General features: G+C 38.8%; 2 protein-coding genes across 3 annotated transcripts; both read left to right on the forward strand.

Moving 5' to 3' along the window:
- On the forward strand, positions 4092–5437 carry LOC109949614. Its single transcript, XM_020565691.1, has 4 exons — positions 4092–4241; positions 4385–4534; positions 4865–4949; positions 5031–5437. Exons 1-4 carry the CDS (start codon positions 4092–4094, stop codon positions 5435–5437), a joined length of 792 nt encoding a protein of 263 aa, XP_020421280.1.
- Positions 8220–12501, forward strand: LOC18773637 (BEL1-like homeodomain protein 1). Of its 2 annotated transcripts, none has more exons than XM_007208104.2 (5): positions 8220–8569; positions 8954–9886; positions 10742–11115; positions 11252–11312; positions 11386–12501. In XM_007208104.2, the coding sequence occupies exons 2-5, from the start codon at positions 9131–9133 to the stop codon at positions 12160–12162; spliced, it is 1968 nt and encodes a 655-aa protein (XP_007208166.1). In that variant the 5' UTR covers positions 8220–8569; positions 8954–9130; the 3' UTR covers positions 12163–12501. The 2 variants fall into 2 exon arrangements, with proteins under 2 accessions (XP_007208166.1, XP_020421595.1); XM_020566006.1 differs by having other exon boundaries at positions 8272–8569; positions 8977–9886.

Consider the following 16550-nt stretch of genomic DNA (forward strand, 5'->3'; position numbering starts at 1 on the left):
TCCTCACCATCTCAATTGGACAAGTTTAGGCAATGTTTGATGTTGCAAAAGATTGATAACAAAGGTTTATTGCCCTTGGAGTGTAAAACAAGGTGGAATTCAACCTATGATATGCTAGAGGCAGCCTTAAAATTGCAAAAAGGTTTTGAGAGGTTGGAAGAGGAGGACTCAAACTTTGCATCTTACTTTGAGGAAATCCTTGGACACTGTGAGGATGAAAGGCTAAAATAAAATTTTTTTTTTTTAAAAAAAGGGAGGCTTGAAACGCAAGGGAGTTTAAGAAAAAAATTGAGTCCCCCAAGTGTAGTGGATTGGGAATATGCAAAGTTTTTGTGAAGTTCTTGAAAAGGTTTTATGAGGCTACCTTGAAGCTTAGTACTTATAAGACGGTAACTTCCCATGTAGCCTTCCATGAGATGTGCTCTATTGTTGATCTCTTGAAGAAAATGATGACAAGTGAGGATCCTTGTTTTACACTTCAATGAAATCCAAGTATGACAAGTGTTGGGGTAATATTGGGGATGTGAACCAACTTCTAATAGTGGCTATGGTTCTTGATCCCCGTTACAAAGTGGATTATGTCCACTTTAGCTTTGGTGATTTGGAAGAGGATGCTTCCAAAGTTAATGTGATGATAAGTGGGGTGAAGGATCTTATAATGAAGTTGTACAAGGTGTACAAGAAAGAAGATCTAGCTGCTGCCCAAGCTTATGTGGAGGCTAATTTCGAAGGTGCGGAGGAAACAAATATTGTTGACAGTGATGAAAGGCTTGAAAGATTTATGAGATCAAGAAAAGAGAAACATGTGGTTCAAATTGGGAATGAAGTTGATAAATATTTGTTGGAGCTTCCTGAGAATCCTATAAAATGTTGGGTTTAATTTGCTGGATTGGTGGAAAGAAAACCATCCAAGGTTTCCTGTACAATCTAAGATTGCAAAGGATATCTTTGCTGTCCCTGTGTGAAGTGTTTCATCAGAGGCTGCCTTTAGTGCTGGGAAAAGAGTTGTGGATCCTTTTCGGGCTTCTTTGACTCCAAAAATAGTGGAGACCCTTATTTGCTCCAATGATTGGCTAAGGGCTGCTAGCTTTAACTTTAACAAAGAACCGACTGAAGATGAATTGGAATTTTATATAACTTTGGAGAAAATGGAGAAAGGTAAGGGCTGCTTTCTTGCTTTGTATTATTATTTTTCCATGTATTTGGTTTTGTTTTAACTTCGTTTATATTAATTTATATTTTTCAATGTGGTAGAAATGGAAACATTAATTGCAAATGGTTGGAAAAGAAAACATATGTACTAATCATTATGTCTCTACCTTAAATTGAAGACTTTGAGTCCTATAACAGCAGCAACAACAGTCAAGATGAAGGACCATTAATATGTTCCATTACATTTTTTGGTGATATTTTGTTTTTATAATGTAATGGAACATATTAAATTACCCTTTATTTGGTTTGTAATTTAAATTGGGATTGACTTCTCATGTTCTTGCCTTTAATTTGTAATTGCCATAGTGGATGTAAAGTAGATGAATGGCCATATTATAATGACATGAATATTGCATGAAGAAATTGCTGCTTTGTAATGGGATTGAACCTTTGATTTGATGATGGATATTTAGGAGGATGAATGGATGCCCAGCTTTTTGCTATGTATGAGATAGATGGAATGTGCTTAAATATGATTTTTAGCTGCCGAGGTTTGAGTTGAATATCATGTTTTGTGCTAAAAGAAATGGGCATAATTTGAAGTCAACACTGCCCATTTACCCCAAACCAAACCCAACCGAACCATAAAGTCCGGTTACACGAAGTGATTGGTTTTTCACTTACGGGATTCGAGTTCAGGTTGGATAAAGAGCACACTGAAGGTTTCAGTTCGGTGTTCGGGTTGGGCCCAAAACTGAACCAACTCAACCCGAGCCTAGGTCTAGTGCCCACGAATTCTCTAGTGAATTAAAAAACCATCTAAACAGAAGTTTTGAAATAAATGTACCCATGTTAAATCGTCGAAGTTGAAATAGATATATTGATAACTGTAAAATCTCAAATAGGAAGTTTTTCAGTGTATATGGCACATCTCAAAAATCCTGACACGTACCTTGAGGATTTCGAAAATATAACACCTATGTCCCCAGTGTTATACTCCCAAAATATATTAAGCTCTTTTTATTTAGTTAAAACTGATTAGATTAGAATTTTCATGGCAGCAAAAAAATAAAAAAACTTTATACATAGTTTTTATTCGAAAGTAACAAGAGGTAATGGAATAGTACCAATAGCCTCAAACGTTATTTCACAAACTAGAAAGTAATGTTCACTCCCCGATATTCAAAAGGTTTTTATTTACATCAGATTCCGCACCAACCCGTAATATTTTGAGTTTGTCCTTGTGTTTGACATTTATGTTTTTTTTATTATTAATGTGTTTTATTCTTGTTTATATGTTTTTTGTTTTTGTTTTTGTGGTTGTCATTTATGTTACCTTAATACATTTAGCATTTTTTTTTTATGTGTACATTTTCCATGAAGGTTACTCAACATATTTATATATTTTATACCGATACAAGATTCATGACTGAAATAAATACATAGAATTTGGGTATAACTTTTTGTTTTTTATTGGATATAAGTGATATTAGAAGTGGGAGAATTTGAACACAAAACTTTGGATGCATAAGTTTATGGTATTTAACCACTTGAACTATGATCCGTTTGCAATTTGGATAGAACTTTATGTTGGTGAGATATCCTAGTCATATTAGGATATTTCTTTCTTATAGGATTTTATTTATTTCCTTTTTGTATAGATATTATGTAATTATGACTTTTCTTATTTCCTAGTATAACCCTACTAGGGTTTGTAACCTTGTATTATAAATACCTCCTATCGGAGAATGAAATATATTTGAAAATATTCTACCCATATTGTTTGACTTGGCATCAGAGATGACTTTCTGGTGACCTCTGTGTGTGTTGTGCCCACTCGTGTGCCCTAATTTCTTTTAGGGTTCTTCTGTCCATGCCTGTGCTGTGTTTGTCGTATCTACTTCGTGTTGTGCTTTTTCCGTTGCAATCATGGGTGATGATTCCAAAATCATGGTGAGTGCTAGTGCGTCTGCAACAAATGAGGAACGTCCCTCGCGTGATTACTCTACCCCGATTACTTCTGACAAATTGGATGGCTCCAATTATGCCTCTTGGTCTCGTGGTGTGCATATTACAATTACTAGTCGTCGTATGGCAAGTTGGATCAATGGGAAGAAGCGTGCTCCGTCTTCAAATTCTGCTGCCTATGCCGAATGGGAAGAAAATAATTGCCTGGTGTAGTCATGGCTTCTCAATTCCATGACTAAGCCAGTTCATGCCTTGTTTGAACATGGTGTTACTGCTTATGATATATGGGAGGCAGCCCTGAAGACCTATACTGTGACTCAGAATAGTTCTCGTCTGTTTCAACTCTGACGGCAGTCCATCCTTACGTGTCAGAATGGTGAATTTGTCAAAGTGTTCTATGAGAAACTTCATGCTGTATGGCAGGAGATTGATTGTCTGCATCCACATAAATATAGTTGTGCTGATGATGGGGCTCATCGTCTAAAAGAACTTGAAGCCGATCGAGTTTATGACTTTCTTGGAGGACTTGATCTACCACATAATGGTGCCTGTAGCCGTATCCTTGCTCTTAGTCTTGTCTCGGCCCCTCTTGAACCCTATGCCATGGTCATGGAGGAAGACACTCGTTAGTCCGCTATGCTTGAAAGAGGTTCAATGGCCCTCAAAGTCGACCCAGCACATCAACGACTGATCGCACAGCACGACGCGCCAGTCGCCCCTCATCTAGAAAATTTTCTCCATCTGCTGGGTCGCGTCCTGCTAGCTCTACCCATAGCTCTCTTGACGGTCCTCCTAAATGTCGTCATTGCAATGGGAATCACTACTCTGAGAAGTGTTTTAAGGAGCATGGTTATCCCGATTGGTTTGCTGACTACAAAGCTCGTATATACGGTCCCAAGGCCGCCTGCATTATGACTTAAGATGAGACCCGTCCTCCGGCCCCGTCTGCAAATCTATGTGCTTCCGATACCATGCCAGGTATAAGTTCTAATACTTGGATAATTGACACTGGAGCTTTTGATCATATGACTTATGATGATAATATGTTTGATTGTCTCGTAACCCTCGTGACCCCTATATTACTAGTGCTAATGGTTTACATTCCCCAGTTATCGGTGAAGGTGCCATCCACCTCACTCATTCTTTATCTCTGTCCTTTGCCCTTTTGGTTCCAAATATTTATTGCAATTTGTTGTCTGTTGGGCGTTTACTTGATACACTTAACGCTTCTGCTACTTTCTATTCTACCCATTATTTTTTTCAGGATCTCAAGACTCACGAGAAGATTGGGCATGGTAAACAGATAGGGGGTTGTATTACTTACAATTACCGACTGCAACAGTTCATAGGTGTGTCACTAATAAAGTCTAAGGTGGCAGTGTCAGAGACAAGCAATAACTTTGGCTGTGGCATTGTCGCTTAAGACATCCATCATTTGGTTATCTTAAGTATTTTTTTTCCTTCATTATTTAGTTCGTGTGATGAGTCTAGCTTCCAATGTGAGACTTGTGTAGTGGCCAAAAGCCACCGTACTATTTTTCCTTTGAGTAATAATAAAGCTGCATTGCCTTTTGAGTTAGTACATTCTGATGTATGGGGTCCTGCCCGTGTGACTTCTCATGGTTTTCGTTGGTATGTCACGTTCATTGATGACTGCACTCGCTTAACATGGATATATTTGATGAAGCATAAACATGATGTTGCCTCTATTCTTCCTGTTTTTTGTGCTATGGTGTATACTCAGTTTCATGCCAGTGTTAAAGTATTTCAAACTGATAATGAAGGTGAATATGTGAATCATACCTTGACCCAGTTCTTCCGTGATCAAGGTATCATTCATCAAACTACTACTTCATTCACTTCTCAACAGAATGATGTGTCTGAACATAAGAATTGTTAGTTACTTGAAGTTGCTCTCTCCCTTATGTTGGATATGTCTGTTCCCCACCATCTTTGGGGACATGGTGTTTTGGCCACTGCCTATCTGATTAATCATACTCCTAGTTGGGTTCAGGATTTCAAGACTCCGCTTGATGTATTATGTGCCCATAGTCCTCCAGTTTCGGTCTCTAAGCTACCTCCGAAGGTGTTTGGGTGTATTGCTTATGTTCATGTCTACTCCCATCAACAGAGTAAACTTGACCCATGTGCTCTCTGCAGCGTCTTCATTGGCTATTCTACCACTCAAAAGGGTTACAAGTGCTATGTCCCATCTTCACAGAAGGTACATGTTACTTTGGATGTCACCTTTCATGAAGAAGTACCGTATTATGTCTCTTCCTCATCTCCAATTCAGGAGACAGGGGGAGTGAATTGAAGAATTTCGGAATGGAAGATCTTGGATGAAAAAATGCATGTGAAAATCTTGGATATACAGGGCATATGAAGGAATCTCTGATCGAGTGCCAACGACCGGTCTCAAAATCAACTGGTCGCCCATATGGTAACAACCGGTAGCACAACACGATGCGTGATGACTGCATGGAAACGACCGGTCGCCCAGAGGATGAGACCGGTCGTCGAGCAATCTGTACAAAATTGACGGTCGCCCAGAAGGTGACGACCGATCGCGGTTGAATTCCTTGATGAGATTTGCCCTTCGCCAGAAGAATGTGACAGTGATATTGGTGACTCTTGTGAAGATGAGATCAATATAAGACCCCCCCTCTGCCCTACCATTGTCCCAATCAACTCGTGATGATAATAAAGTACTTTCTAATGATATGTCTACTTATCCATTACCCCCGCGCACTACTCATGGTAAACCTAAAGTGCAATATTCCCCTGATATACATGCCAAATCTAAATATCCCATTAACCATTATGTGTCAACTCATCGTCTGTTTAAGTTATATGCATTATATTTGTGTCAATTATCTAGTGTATGTGTGCCAACTAAGTTGCAGGATGCTGTATCAAATTCAAAATGGGTAGATGCAATGCATGTTGAGATGGAAACCTTAAACAAGAATGCCACTTGGGAGCTAGTTCCTTTACCAAAAAGAAAAAAGGCAGTTAGGTGCAGATGAGTGTTTACTTTGAAACACAAGGCTGATGGTTCCATTGACTGTTACAAGGCAAGATTAGTAGCAAAATGTTATACTCAGACCTATGGAGTGGATTACACGGAGACCTTTGCTCCAGTAGCAAAGCTCAATACTGTATGCGTACACTTGTCCTTGGTTGCTAATCATGATTGGCCTCTATTACAATTTCATGTTAAAAATGCATTCCTTCATGGTGACCTCAAGGAAGAAATATACATGGATCCTCCGCCGGGTATCCCTGTAACCTCTAAGGAGGGTATGGTGTGCAAACTATGGAAATCCTTATATGGATTAAAGCAGTCTCCAATAGCTTGGTTTGGGACGTTTGCTGCATCTATGAGGAAGTCTGGGTATGTACAAAGTAATTCGGATCATACTTTGTTTCTAAAGCATCACAAAGGTAAATTGACAGCTTTAATAATTTATGTTGATGATATGATTGTAATTGGAGATGATCAGGCACATATACAGAGTCTCCAAGAATATCTGGCATTCGAATTTAAGATGAAATCATTAGGTGACTTGAAGTACTTTCTTCGGATTGAAGTGGCCAGATCTAAGCATGGTATTTTCTTGTCTCAAAGGAAGTATGTTTTGGATTTACTTGTAGAAACTGGAATGTTGGATTGTAAACCAATTGATACTTCTAGTGAGTAGAATTACAAGTTGGGTTTATATCCTGATCAAGTTCCTACTGATAAGGAGCGCTATCAACGGCTTATGCTAATCTTGTTACTTGGAGAAGCAAGAAACAAAAGGTGGTGTCTCGATCTAGTGCTAAGGCCAAGTATCGTGGAATGGCCCATGGTGTATGTGAGTTACTGTGGTTGAGGTGATTATTGAGAGATCTTGGCTTTGGGCCTAAGAAACCAATGGATTTATATTGCGATAATAAGGCTGCGATTGCAATTGCTCATAACCCTGTACAACATAATCTTACAAAGCATGTGGATGTTGATCGAAATTTCATTAAAGAAAAGTTGGATGCGGAGATTGTTTTCTTCCCATTCATTAGTTCTGAGTATCAGTTAGCAGATGTCCTTACGAAGGCTGTTTCCACTAGTATCTTTCACAACTCGCTTGACAAGTTGGGCATGCGTGACGTTTTTGCTCCAACTTGAGGGGGAGTGTTGGCGAGATATCCTAGTCATATTAGGATATTTCTTTCTTATTCTATTAGGATTTTATTTATTTCCTTTTTGTATAGATATTATGTAATTATGATTTTTCTTATTTCCTAGTATAACCCTTCTAGGGTTTGTAACCTTGTATTATAAATACCTCCTTTCGAAGAATGAAATATATCTAAAAATATTATACCCATATTGTTTGACTCTTTAGAAATTATATGTTGAGAAAAACATAGAATTTTAATAAAACTTTAAATTTCATATGAAGTTTGAGCGAAAAATATACAACTATCTGCCTCACTATCACAACACTAACTAGACCATTAATTTGTAAATTAAGACCCCTTTTAACTGGCTATGCTCAATTTACAAGTTCCTTTCCTTTGTCCTTAAACCTATAGGTTAAAAGCATTTACATTGGTGTTCAAACTTTTCAGATGCATTATCTTCAAATCTCGCATCTCCAACCACAAAAATTACAAAAGGAAAATAATATGAAATTAAAAAGTAAGTGAGAGACAAAGAGATATTTTTAAAGTTGGCAAAAGCTAAGGGACTTCCCAACCCAAGCATGCACCTCACTCTTTCTATCGTACTCAATTATTTAGCCCTATGGGGTGGAAGCAGACGTTTCCTCGTCTTGCAGCTGTTTCCATCTCCTACCCCACTTTCCTTTCATTTTTTTAATTTCACATATCTCTATCTTTCACTATTTATTATCCATTTTTTTTAATTAAAAAATTTCCATAGTTTCACATCAAACGTGCCTGCATCAATGACTTGGTGCTGGAATTTTCTTGTTTTTATCCATGAAACAAAAGAACCTAACCAAATACACTGCATGAAAGATAAATACGAGAGTGCAATGAAATTTTTTCAACTTGTTTATTTTAATTCCATAAAAAGAATATGAACCAAAATATATAGTTGTATGCATTATTTCTACACTCTATTTGGGTGAGAATAATGATTAAATTATATAGAAAAAGGAAAAAGAAAATGAGGGGCATCTTATGTGGTGAAGCTTTATGAAAGCCCCATCTGTCTTTTATTTATTTATTATCATTTTCAGCAACAGAGAGAATTGCAGAAGATGGAGGTTTGAGTCTGACAAGAGCTAGCAACTCCAAACGAAAGCCTAAAGAGATTTTGTTATGTAAATAGCTCCGATGACGATAGTAGACTGTTAGATCCACTGACATGTACTGCTCAGATGAAAATCCATCAGTCCATCCACTCGTGTGTGTTTCAACTTTCAACCATAATTGGATGGTACAAAACTCAAACTCCCTGTTCTCTGCAAAAGGCCCTTGATGGGTTCCGTATATATAATTTTCTTTTTTTTCAATTTTTTTCAGTCTTTTTTATAATATTACTTTAAATTTGTTATGATCTTTGATGCGCTTTGTGTCACTAGCTACTACTTTCATCATCATCTAGCTATGCAGTCCTTGAAAGTCATCTCTCTCTCTCTCTCTCTCTCTCTCTCTCTCTCTCTCTCTCTCTCTCAATTTTACATATAGTTCGTGGTGAACTTCACCCCTCCTTTTCTTCAGAAGTTTTCTGGGTCTAAATAAAACGACTCTCACTATTTTAGGCAGATATAATTTGAGGTTTCTGATTCATGGGTTTTCTTGGCTTGTTTGAGATCTGCAGATTCTTGTTGCTTTTTTCTCCAGGATCTTGCTTGTTCAACAATTTGCAAAGGACCACTGATTAACCGATTAATATTGCTACCGGCTGGATCTTGCATATTAATTAGGTCTTCATGATCAAAATCAATTAGTAAGATTATATATGTCCGTACAAAGGAGAGCTTGAAGTACTTACTCCATGGCAACGTTCTTTCACCATGGAAGCTCTGAAATCCAAGCCCCAACTGATCATGCTCTCCAGACACTTTATCTAATGAACCCCAATTACGTGCCATCCTTCTCTGACAGTGCCCAGCAAAACCCTACACCTCCTAGCATGCTTCTTTTCAATCACACTCCGCCTCCAACAACCCACCACTTAGTCGGCATCCCGCTTCACTCTGCGGCCGTTGGATCAAACAATTCGGACGATCACAGCCCTCCATCCTTGCAGCACCAAACTGATCCATCTCGGCTTCACTACAACTTGTGGGGCCCATTGGGTGGCCAAACCCCCGTCGGCGCCTCCGCGGTGTCCCCCACAAGTGCAACTACTCAACAGGGTTTGTCTCTCAGCCTCTCAACTCATCAGCAGCCAGGTTATAATAGTAACTACAGGCCATCATCATTTCCTGCCGAGCGTGATGTCCCGGCCAAGGGGTCTTCTCTGTCGTCGGTGTCGGCTATGTCACATGGATTTTCAGGTGTGCTTTTGGGGTCCAAGTACTTAAAGGCTGCTCAAGAGCTTCTGGATGAGGTTGTTCATGTTGGAAAGGGAAGCAACGCCGATGAATTGGACGGTGGGATTAAAGATAAGATGAAAGTGAGTCGAGAAACAACGGCTGGGATTGGAGCTAGTTCGAGTGGTGGTGTTAAGCAAGGAGCTGAGCTTAACACAGCACAGAGGCAGGAGCTCCAGATGAAGAAAGCAAAACTTGTCAGCATGCTTGATGAGGTACTATTAAATTCTATGTTCATTCTTTTATTAAATTTTTTGCTATTTTTGTGTTTTCATTGGTCATATTGATTCTGTAAAGTTTCATTTGTTAAGCACGATTGTTTTTGATGTCTTGTGCAATTTATCCAAAGATGTAATTCAACCACACTTCTAGTGAATGATTGAATAAGAAAAAACACACCTGGCACTTGGACAAGAGTTGGGCAGAATTGCACTAGTCAGGCTTATAATTATTAGCTCTAGTCCCGCTGGTGGGTCCATTACGTAAATGTAACCACCTTTGTCAAGGGAATCTAATTTACTAATTTGTGTTTAGCTTATGATTATTACACGACGTTTAAGAAAAGAAAAGGCTTTAGATGTTAATTAAGTCGATTCAAGAAAGATGAAGAAATTATTGTGTGTGAGGATAACATGACGTGAGTCAGAATTGAAAAGTAGCCACTTAGTGGTGGACTATAATACTCTTTAAATTTGATAGGGGAGGAAAAAGAAAAAGAGAAAAGGAAAACGAAAGTTGGAGCTTAATTGCAGTGGGTGGGGATCTGGGACCATTGTGTCTGTTTCATGTAGTTACCAAACTTTCCTGCTGACCCCGTCATTAATTAATGTATACACATATAAAAAAAAAAATATATAATATATATATATATATACTATAAAACGGACATATGTAATAATAAAAAACTATACGACAGAAATGAACTAAAGTGGGTCATTTTCTTTGTCACCTTTTCGTACATTTGGTTTGTTTGCAGTGAGTTTTGGTCTCAAGAGGGTCCATTGGCCAAAACTGTCGTGCAGCTCTGTAAATATGCTAATTTATTTATTTATTTGTCTTTTGTTATGAAGGTGGAGCAAAGATACAGACAGTACCACCAACAAATGCAGTTTGTGATCACTTCATTCGAACAAGCCGCAGGTTTTGGTTCAGCAAAATCGTACACTCATCTTGCCCTGCAGACAATCTCCAAGCAATTCCGGTGCCTCAAAGACGCAATATCAACTCAAATCAAAGCCAGCAGCAAGAACTTGGGTGAGGAAGAATGCTTGGGTGCCAAGATTGAGGGTTCAAGGCTCAAGTACATAGACAATCATGTAAGGCAACAGCGGGCATTGCAACAGTTGGGAATGGTCCAGCATAATCCCTGGAGACCCCAGCGAGGATTGCCTGAACGAGCTGTTTCCGTTCTTCGAGCCTGGCTCTTCGAGCACTTCCTTCACCCGTAAGTACTTTTTCGAATTAATTCGACGCTTCGGTCGTGCTAAAAACCCTAAAAAATTTCCAGTTCGGTCTAGTATTAAATTCTAGTATAGTTTATAGGACGTATCAAACTAACAAATTTCTACTTGGGTTTGTAGCTATCCCAAGGACTCAGACAAAGTAATGCTGGCAAAACAGACCGGGCTTACTCGGAGTCAGGTAGGTATTTACTAGGTTGTCATTAAAGTTTTGCAACGTTAAAGGCCATAGACTGATTAAAGTTACAAAGCAGGTCTCTAACTGGTTCATTAATGCCCGAGTTCGCCTTTGGAAGCCAATGGTTGAAGAGATGTACGTGGAGGAGACAAAGGAACAAGAGAAAAATGGTTCCAGGAACACTGCAAATTACAAGGAGTCAGGTTCAACAACTCCAAGAGAGAGTGCTTCCACTAGAATTGATGATCAAATGTTCCGGTCGACGCATGAAAATTTTAGCAACCAGCATCCTTCTCCAAACGAGAAGTCGAATAATTCTTCATTGTCAGCGTCTCCCATGGCAGGGTCTCTTCAATCACAATCAGGATTTAACCTTGTGGGAATGTCCAACATGCAAGGAAGTCCCAAGAAACGAAAGAGTTCTGAAATAGAAAATTCTCCAAGTAGCATTCTTTCCATGGACACCGACATGAAAGCGAACGAAACAAATAGAGAAATCACTACAGATCATGCCAATGGTTTTGGCACATACCCCATTCCAGAGATAGAAAGGTTTGATATGAATCCGGAGCATTTGGCACAAAGATTTCATGGAAATGGTGTATCCCTCACTCTAGGCCTTCCTCACCGTGAAAACATCTCTCTCTCAGGAACACAACAAAGCTTTCTCTCCAACCATGGCCAAATTAATATTCATGATCAGCTGGGAAGGAGATTTAACACAGGAGGAGAAGCTGATTTTTGTGCAATCAACCATCCACAACCTTCACATTCCGGCATCGATTATGAGGACATGGACATGCGAAGCAGAAAAAGGTTCGCTGCTCAATTGTTGCCAGATTTTGTGGCCTGAGGGGAATATTGTGCACACATTTTGTTGCCAATGTTTCTCCAATATCCCATTGCCACTGTATAGAAGGAAGTTATAAGAAACTAGTATAGATTATAACTGATCGTGAAAAACGACCTAGCTAGATAGAAAGTTATTACTTTGCTTGGATATATTAAAATAGGTTTGGGGATTGTAAAAGTTGATACCGTTAGATTCTAGGCAAGCTGAGACTTAAAAGATTCCGTACATATGCAAATTTAAATTTTTGTTTGTGCATTAATTGTAAGTTTTCAATTACTGGAGAAGGTGGTATAATATATGAAGCAGTACAATAATATGCTCTCTCTAGCATTTTCAATTTCCTGTTCGTATAGTCTTATTTTTTATTTTATTTTTAATTTTGAGAATAAGCAATAATCTAAACTAAAGAGGGGGATTTTTCACACGCACACAATTAAGATGCCATTGAAGTTCGAACATAAAATATAAAAGTTAATCCGAAACCTAGTTGAGCAGACAAAAAGACCATTATGAAACAGAATATACAAACGCTTAGGCCAAAATGGGTTAGTAATATAATCCACACCTTTTAGGTCGCAATAAGTGGAACGCTTTGTTGTTGTTTTGTTATTTCTTGATCTTTTCAACTGGTGCAGGCCTCCATTTGTACGTAGTGTTTGCCTAATGATTTCTTCAAGTCATATAATACACTATTTTAATATAAAAAAACGTTATCACTTTGTATTATTTATTCAAGATGAAGACAAAAAAAATTAATCATACCTCGTTATCATCGAAGCCCTGATCGTCCACCATGTCTTGAAGGAATTGAGTTCTTCCTTTCCCTAATATGCTTTTGGCTTAAACAATCTGCACCCTTCATAAGTAGTGTGTCCTGTTTTCATTTCCTTTGAAGGCATAAACATGGAAAAGCTTCCCCTTGACGTTGCCCTCGACATATTTTCCAGGCTGCCAATCACTTCCCTAATGCAAATCAAGTGTGTGTGTCGATCTTGGCGTGCCAAAGGCAAAGACCCTCGGCTCCTTATAATGTACCAGGCCATAGCAAATAAGAGAAACCCATGTCTCATTCTTCACTGCGATTCTCCCATCCAGAACAATTTACATTTCGTTGAAAGCAGCCAAATTAGACATCATGAGCACTACACGAACAATGCGAGAAGGATCAATGCACAAATCCGATATGTTGCACCCGAGTTCCATGTTGTTGGTTCGTGTAACGGCCTTTTGTGATCTCCAACGCACTTTACTTCAACCCTCTTCTGGTTTTCAATCCTTTAACCACAAATTACATTCGGCTGCCAAACACAACCCAATACCCCAAACAACAAGAAGTAGCATTCGGATTTGGTTTCCACCCCACCACAATGGAGTACAAGATTGTTTGGATATCATACTTAAACAACAACTACCAAGGTCACCAGCTGCCTCTACAGTCCCGTGTCCAAGTTTTAACTCTTGGCTCGAACGCTTGGAGAATTTCGGTCTCTCCTCGTTGCAAGCTTGAGCAAGGATCATCCGAGGCATTAGTCAACGGTAATCTTCACTGGGTGACAACGCGCCACAAACATCGACCCGGTCCTTGTTTGCGTATTGTTTGTTTCGATTTACCTGAGGAAAAGTTTAGGGAGATTGAGTCCGGGATGTCGAAGTCCTAACATATGCAATTTTCATCTTGTGGTCTTAGGAGGGTGTCTCTCTGCTGTTGTTTGTCATGATGATGGAAAAATTGATATATGGATGATGAAAGAATATGGTTCAAAGGAGTCTTGGACCAAGGAATATGTAATTGGGGAGAGTTTGTTTAGAAGCTTAAGAGAAAGAAGAAATTCTCGTCCAAGCTCAAGAATATGGAAGAGGCCAACTCTAAGCAAAGGTAAAATACAGGTTTTATGCTCCCTGAGGAATGGAGAGATATTGCTAGAGTATGAGAATGGAGTCTTGGTTTCATATAACGCCGAAAGCGAGGAGTTTCAACAACTTATGATTCATGAACTTCCCAAGTGGTTTTGTACAATTGTTCATTTTGAAACCCTTTATCCCGCTGATGTTATTCTTCAAATGCAGCTATAGGAACCAGTATTAAGGTTACGGTTTTCTTATTCAGTGATCAGATTATATAGCACTCTCAGCTTTCAAATGATAGGCAGGTTTTTAATTTTTTTAAAATTTATTTTGGTAGTTCAAATGAATCAGTCATTTGATTTCTGTGATTTTCATGTTTCATTTACAATTATAGGGTTATTACCTTCGCAGATTACAATTCACTCCACCTACTTGCTTTCCCGTTTTGAGGGTTCATTATTTCAAGGTCCAAAACTGATATGATATACTTCAAAATAATAATAATAAGAATATGATATTCTACTTCTAAAATATAGGGTTCAGACATATTCTGCCGTTTTGCTAGATGAATAAAATGTGCTATTATTTTGAAAAATTCATGTAAGCCACAACCTAGATTACTTTAATTTATGCAACGGAAGCTATTTAAGAGATATTGAGCTTCTATTATATCTCCCAAACTCTAGCCGCTCTCTCCCTCTGTGAGTCCTAAAGGAAAATTCCATAGAGGGGGGAGGAGGAAGAAGCGTCATTGCCCCTCCTCCCCCTATTCTCTTATCATCTTTTCCTTTTAGGTTAGTGAATAAGTCCATTGGGGCGTTTTTAGTGACTATGTCCACTGGGGCATTTTGAGTGAAAAAGTCCACTGTGGCGTTTTGAATAAAAAGCCCTTTGGTTTCTTCTAAGCTATGGTTAGATTGAAGTTCCCCATCACCCCTTTTAGTCTAAGTTCTCAATCAAATCCTACTCCCAAAACCCGCTCCCTAATGCCACTCATGTTTTTTAAATTTGATTATACACCGTGTTTGACAGAGGTTGCTACAAATTACCCAATTGTTCTTTGGCAAAGTTGTTGTTTTCGTTTATTTGTTCCTTCTTACGTGCAGATAGATCGCCGGAAATCATATTTTCCCTATGTTACGGATGCGGTGGTGGTGATCACAAGCTAAGTAGAAATGTGAAGAATCTAGAAGTATGTCATGGCTACCCAAGCTAAGTAGAAATGTGAAGAATATATTCAAGTTGAATTGTCATGCAATTGAGTCTTTCTCTAGTACAGTACTCCTAATTCATATTATCAGGATATGGATACTTTTGTCAAAACCTTGATATGAATTTTTCACTTATATGATCACATCGGTTATGTCTATAAACTTCCTTTCTATATCCACTACTCTGCCAAGATTTCCTTAATCATATCTTTAGAGCATTCTCCTTCCTTACTAAGAGCAGAGATCTCTTGTTGCACATTCACTTGCCTCAGAGAGCTTATCAAGAATCTTGAAGACCACCTTTTGAATCATATTTGTCGACACGACCGTATAGTGATTTCAAAGGAAAACGACTCGCCCACAAGACAACTTTGATGTCTCAGGTCTGAGGACTAGTTTGCACTATTGCAACTTATGAGTTCTAGTTTGACATGTGAGTAAGGTCCTAATCCCAGAACTTGTGGTTTGATCGCATTCAGTGTACTTAAAACTAAGTGACCAGTAATGGGCTCAAAGTACTTAAGGATGAGGTCTGATCTAATCTACCTTCAGTAAGAACTTCCCTTTGGCATGCTGAGTGTTATCTACAAAGATAGAGAGGGAAGAGCAGTAGGTAAGACCTAAGGCATCGGTGTGGTCTCGGCTGAGGGCCCTCCGATGCTAAAGTTAACCGAAGGAAAATGAGTTAGTTATAACAAAACAAGGGCATAAGTGTCAAATGGCTATTACCTTGTACCCTAGGGGCCAGAGGCTCTATTTATAGAGGTTTTGGGGTGTCCTCTTGGTGTAAACTTTTGATGTGGGACTCATGGGGGCAGCCTGGGAGACTGTCATGTGTCCTAGCGAATATAACAGTAAGGGACCCTAGAGATTCCTACAAGATACCTTTTGGGAGGCCGAATCGGCAGGGTGCCGAGGGCACCTGCTGACCCTCAATTTTCAAGCATGTGAACTGGGCTGGGTAGTGCGCGTGGGCCTTGCCTGGTGTCAGGTCTTTTCCACGTGTCATGGCATGAGAGGCCAATCAGATATGGTACAAACATAGTGTGTACCAATCTTTGCAGATGATCAATGCCCAATTGATAATCTTATGGCCGGAATGTTTAGGAAATTATGTGGAAGTATGAGAGGTCTCCTTATATCTAACCTCATTTCATAGCTCTCATACTATTTCATATTCCAAGGACTATTGTTTTACTGTTAAGATTATATACTAAATATTATGGTTGAAAACAACAATTTTGCCCATAACTGATGGTGAAATATCTAGAAAGCAATATCACATATTTGGATTTAGGGAATATTTTCAACAGCTAGTGTCAATCCTTTCTA

This window comes from Prunus persica, chromosome G6, assembly GCF_000346465.2.
Source record: "Prunus persica cultivar Lovell chromosome G6, Prunus_persica_NCBIv2, whole genome shotgun sequence".
NCBI lineage: Eukaryota > Viridiplantae > Streptophyta > Magnoliopsida > Rosales > Rosaceae > Prunus > Prunus persica.